Raw genomic sequence first — 5,152 nt, forward strand, 5'->3', positions numbered from 1 at the left:
TTTCATTAGGACGTTTGCTGGTTTTGTAAATATCTGGGCAGCAAAGCTTCCCTTTTTAATATCCAGTAAGTATAAACACTAGCTGTCTAGCACACCAACAAAAACGCTCTGTTTTTTTTTTTGTTTCTTTTTCTTCAGAAGTACACTTTTTCATTATTGCAAGTTTACAATTTTAAATTAAATATTTTTTTTTCCTTTTTTTTTTTTTTTTTCTTTTTTTTTTTTTGTTTTGTTTTCCTCAGGCTTACAAATTAATTATAGTTTTTTTTTTTTTCTTTTTTTTTTTTCCAAAAGAAGTTTAGGCACAAATGCATTGTCCCACAGTGTGGAGAAGATTGCCATTCAGTCTCTAGGCTGTGCACGTACAGCTCGGAACATACTGCGTTAGACATTCTGCGTGATATGTTAAAGAGAGTCGTCCCTCAAGTTGCACTTTTTTTTTGTTTGTTTGTCTGTTTTTGTGGGTTTTTTTGTTGTTTTTTTGTTTTCCTCGGATTTAATACTCGGGAATGCTGAAATCTCTTGCGTCTGTGATTCTTAACTACTCAGACTTGTCTTATATTACAAAAAAAGGGGTTAAGGAGAAGTGTTTATGTGGGTTTAAGATAATACAGCTGTTAAGGAAGTGGTCTCTTGCTTAAATGAAGAAATGTGGCAACTTGGACCTGTGGAAGAAGTAAAAGATCTCATCAGTCCAGGAGAGCTGAGCCTGTGTCCCTGCACCCTCCTCCAGCACCCCCCTGAGCACTGCCCTGGAGTAAACCAGGCGTGCTCACAGGGCAACCCAAAAATCAATGCACAGGCCACCAGCAGCCTGGCTTGGGTCAGCACTACTGTGGCCAGAAGGTCTCGGGCTGGGATCGTCCCCCTGGAATGGACACTGGGGAAGCTACATTGAGAATGCTGGGGTCAGTTCTGGGCTCCTCACTCCCAGAAGGACCTTGAGGGGATGGAGCGTGGCCAGAGAAGGGCAACGGAGCTGCTGGGGAAGGGTCTAGAGGCCAAGTGTGGGGAGGAGCAGCTGAGGGAGCTGGGGGTGCGGAGCCTGGAGCAAAGGAGGCTCAGGGGAGACCTTCTGGCTCTGCACAGCTCCTGACAGGAGCCTGGAGCCAGGGGGGGGGCGGGCTCTGCTCCCAAGGGACAAGGGACAGGACAAGAGGGAACAGCCTCAGGTTGCCCCAGGGGAGGTTGAGGTTGGCCCTGAGGAGCAATGTCTCCCTGGCAAGGGCTGTGCAGGGCTGTGCCAGGCTGCCCAGGGCAGTGGTGGAGTCCCCACCCCTGGAGGGGTTTCCAAGCCCTGGAGATGTGGTGTGAGGGACACGGGGCAGTGGGGACCTGGCAGGGATGGGGGAATGGCTGAACTTGATGCTCCTTCAACCAAAACGATTCTATGACTCTTTAAGGGGCTGGCCAGCATGTCCAGCCCTGTGTGCAGCATCTTGGGGGTCAGTCTGCCCTGGGCTGGGGGGCTGGATTGGGGGTGACCCCTCTGGGCACATGGCAGGAGGATCCAAGGACAGAGCTGAAAACAAAACTTGCCTTTTTTACATCTGTCCCATGTGATTGGAGGCGTCTCCCATCCCCGGGTGGGGTCCTGCCAGGGAGAGTGGAGGAGGATCTGAAGAGACTTTCTCTTCTTCCCTTCTTTTCAGACACGCTGCTTTAGGATTCAGATTTCTTTCTGTTGGATTGAAGCAAAAGCAGATTTCAGATACTGATGTTTATACCATCGTGGTCTGTTCACTGCATGGGCAATTAAGACAATTAACGGCTGGTTATTCACCCCGGCCCTGCCCCAGGGATGCAGCAGGACAAAGAGGACACAGCCTGCTCAGGAGAAGTGCTGAAATGCAGCACAACACACCCCAGCTCTGCCAACACCTCCAGGCTGGGGCGTGGCAGGGAGCAGCCAGGCTTCCTCCGGAGGCTGGACCTTGCTGGAGAACAGGCGGTGACCCGGGGGGAGGTCCCAGCCCTGCCCTGGGCCCCGCAGTGTCCTGGAGGGGTGGGGGGGATGCGGGGAGCCCCGGCGGCACGCTGACCTCGCACTTGCTGCTCTAGGCTGAGGATGACGGCCACGGCCTGGTGCAGGATGAGGAGCTTGGTCTGGGGCTTGTCGCTCTTCAGGTGGAGCTGCACCATGCGGCCCAGCTCCTTGAAGGCCTCGTTGATGTCGCGCACCCGCAGGCGCTCCCGCGCGTTGTTGGCCATCCTCCTCTCCTTCTCCCTCTCGGCCTTCTGCTCGGGGGTCAGGTCCTCGTCGTCGTTATTGCTGTGGGACAGAAGCAGGGCACCCTTTCTGACGACTGTGGGACCAGCAGCACGGCTCCCATTGTCCCACCTGGCACCTTCTCAGCGCCTCTCATCTCCGTCCCACCAAACCTGTGCAGAGTTCCATCCCCTGAGACCTCACAGCAAGGAGAGCCTTCGGCTGTCATGGAGCTCTGTGACCCACAAGCAGGACTTCTCGTATTTACAAGAAGCAAAATACAGCTTTTTTTTCAACAAGGTGTTTTATCACAGCCAAAAAGGCAACGTTTGAAATGATGGCAGATCTCCACTTTAACCCCAAGGACACTGCTCCCATCTTTGCTGCGTGTGGGGTCACCTCGGGAGTGAGGAGCTCGTCCCTGACCACCGAGGGGACCTCCCTGCTCACACCAGTGCTGGCAAGTCCCAAGCCCCAGTACTTCCTAGACAGAAAACAAGCTGTGGCATCAACACTTCCCCTTTCAGCAGATAAATCATTTGGGCTTTGGAAGGAACTTTCTCCACCACTGAAGGTGAGGACCCACCACCCTCCCAAGCAGTGGTGACCCACAGGCAGCAGGTGTGAGCAGCACCATGGGGCCACCAAACGCCTGTGGGCAAAGAGCCACGGGAGGGGTTCATGGCTGTGAAGGGCCCAACAAGGAGCTCCTGCATCCTTTCTGCAACAAAACTGCTTCCCAGCCAGAAAAAAAATGATGGTTTTAAATTGAAAACACATCCACTGGTGACTCACTGGCACTGTATAATTTGAATTGGTTATGCAAATGGAGTAATACATTTTGAGCAGCCCTCACAACACGGATTTAGACACATAACTAAATATCAGGAGTAACCTTTTAAAGCTGCAAGCATGTTAAAAGCAAAAATGTTAGCCTACAAAAGCTTCAAAGCAGATATAAATATGCATAAGCGACAGAGTATTTGTTGCATTAACAAGGACTCCCATCACCTCCCATCAGCACTAAGGTGCTTTCTTCTCACCACTCGGTAAATGCACATGAAAGCCTCACTTCTACACGGGGTCACTTCAACACATTGATGCCCAGAAAATCTCAAATGTCAAATATTTTCTCCAGTGCCAAGAGAGGTGGATGTGATGGAAGGGTGAGCGCTGGCTGCAGAGGTCTGAGTCCCAGCCCCAACTCTCCCCACCTCGGCTCTGTTTCCAGCCAGGGAACCAGGTGGGGAAGGAGAAAAAGCAAAGGCCACCACCATTCACCTTGAGAAGCAGCCCCTGATGAAGCTCTGCCTGGACTCTGGCTTTACAGGGATTTTGCTACGATGAGGAGGGTCTGTGGTCCCTGCAGTGCCACGTGGGGCAGGCAGGTGGAATGCAAGGGACAGCCACAGAGCCCGTCCCTTCTCAGGTTCACATTCACCATGGGCATGGGTTCCCAGAGGACACAATCCAGCCACGAGTTTGCTAATACTTTCCAAAAATTTAAAAAGAATGTGAAAAGACCCCTAAATCCTCTGCTTAAACCTAGGGAGCCCTGGAGATTTTAATGGAATCCCAGCATCCCACCGTGGTGGGGTTGGAAGGGACCTCTGGAGATCCTCACATCCAACCCCCCTGCTCCAGCAGGTCACCTAGGGCAGGTTACAGAAACGGAGGGCTTGGGATGACAACTGTATTTCTGAGGTCAAAGAAAAGCACATGGTTGGTTAGTTCAGATGCAGGTGGGAGCAGCTCTTAGCTCCCAGTCCCCAGGAGATGCCAATCCACCCTGTATCCCCATCTGGCAGCGCAGGCAGAGAGGAGCAACAGCCCAATTTGTACATTTTAGCGTAGGCCATTTCTTGACAGATTGTGGAGCACTTGGCTCAGCGTCCAAATTTGGTAATTGTTGGAATTTGAGGACGTCCTGGAGTACAGGTACCAGAGAGGTGCTCAGTACTGCCAGGACCTCCCTCCTGTTCCACTGAGGCTGCAGTTTTACCTGCCAGGAGAAAACCCCAGAGTTTCCTCCTGTTCTGTTCACTTCATCGAAATCCAGTAAAGGAATTAAATGAAGCGACACTATTATATACTGTTACCTAGATCTTGACCTAGTAATTGATTTGATATCCTTCTTGTCATCCTCTAGTTTCTTGTCCTCAGAAGACTTTGTGTCCTGGAGGTTTTCATCGCCCTCGTCGTCGGACTTGATTTCGGAGCTGCCCGAGGAGACGCTCTGGCCCTGCAGCCCGGCTGGCATGCCTGAGAGAGAACACAGGGGGCTGTCAGGGGGCACGAGGTAAATCCTGAGGGGTCTGGGGGTCAGACCCCTGCCCCGGGTGCAGGGTGACCCATGGCACAGCCCCAGCCACAGAGCCTGCCAGAGAGGGGCAGCTCCTGAACATGGGCAACAGCTCATGAGGTGGTTTGGGTGGGAAGGGACCTTTCAAAGGGCATCCAGACCAACCACCTGCAGGGAGCAGGGACATCCCCAACTAGAGCAGGTTGCTCAGAGCCCCGTCCAACCTCACCTGGAAGGGTTCCAGGTATGGGGCAGTGACCACCTCTCTGGGCAGTCTGGGCCAGGGGCTCACCACCCTCAGGGTCAAACATTTCTTCCTTCTAGCCAGTTTAAACTACCACCCCTTGTCCTGTCCCAATAGTCCCTGCTAAGAAGTCTGTCCCCAGTCCCCAACTAGAGCAGGTTGCTCAGAGCCCCGTCCAACCTCACCTGGAAGGGTTCCAGGTATGGGGCAGTGACCACCTCTCTGGGCAGTCTGGGCCAGGGGCTCACCACCCTCAGGGTCAAACATTTCTTCCTTCTAGCCAGTTTAAACTACCACCCCTTGTCCTGTCCCAATAGTCCCTGCTAAGAAGTCTGTCCCCAGCTTTCTTCTAGGCCCCCTTGAAGTACTTTGACAGGCCCCCAGCAGGGCTCCCCAG

General features: G+C 52.7%; 1 protein-coding gene across 1 annotated transcript in view; it reads right to left on the reverse strand.

The window, feature by feature from the left end:
- Positions 1-1,544: 1,544 nt before the first annotated feature.
- Positions 1,545-5,152, reverse strand: part of LOC103776008 (transcription factor 4) — a gene marked incomplete at its 5' end in the record, with an annotated part of 4,308 nt that continues 700 nt past the window's right edge. Inside the window, 3 exons of the mRNA XM_008943488.1 lie at positions 1,545-1,681; positions 2,043-2,272; positions 4,321-4,471. Of these exons, the coding sequence (XP_008941736.1) occupies positions 1,545-1,681; positions 2,043-2,272; positions 4,321-4,471 (518 nt within the window). The remainder of the gene's footprint in view (positions 1,682-2,042; positions 2,273-4,320; positions 4,472-5,152) is intronic.

This window comes from Merops nubicus, unplaced genomic scaffold (assembly GCF_000691845.1).
Source record: "Merops nubicus isolate BGI_N331 unplaced genomic scaffold, ASM69184v1 scaffold18857, whole genome shotgun sequence".
Classification (NCBI taxonomy): domain Eukaryota; kingdom Metazoa; phylum Chordata; class Aves; order Coraciiformes; family Meropidae; genus Merops; species Merops nubicus.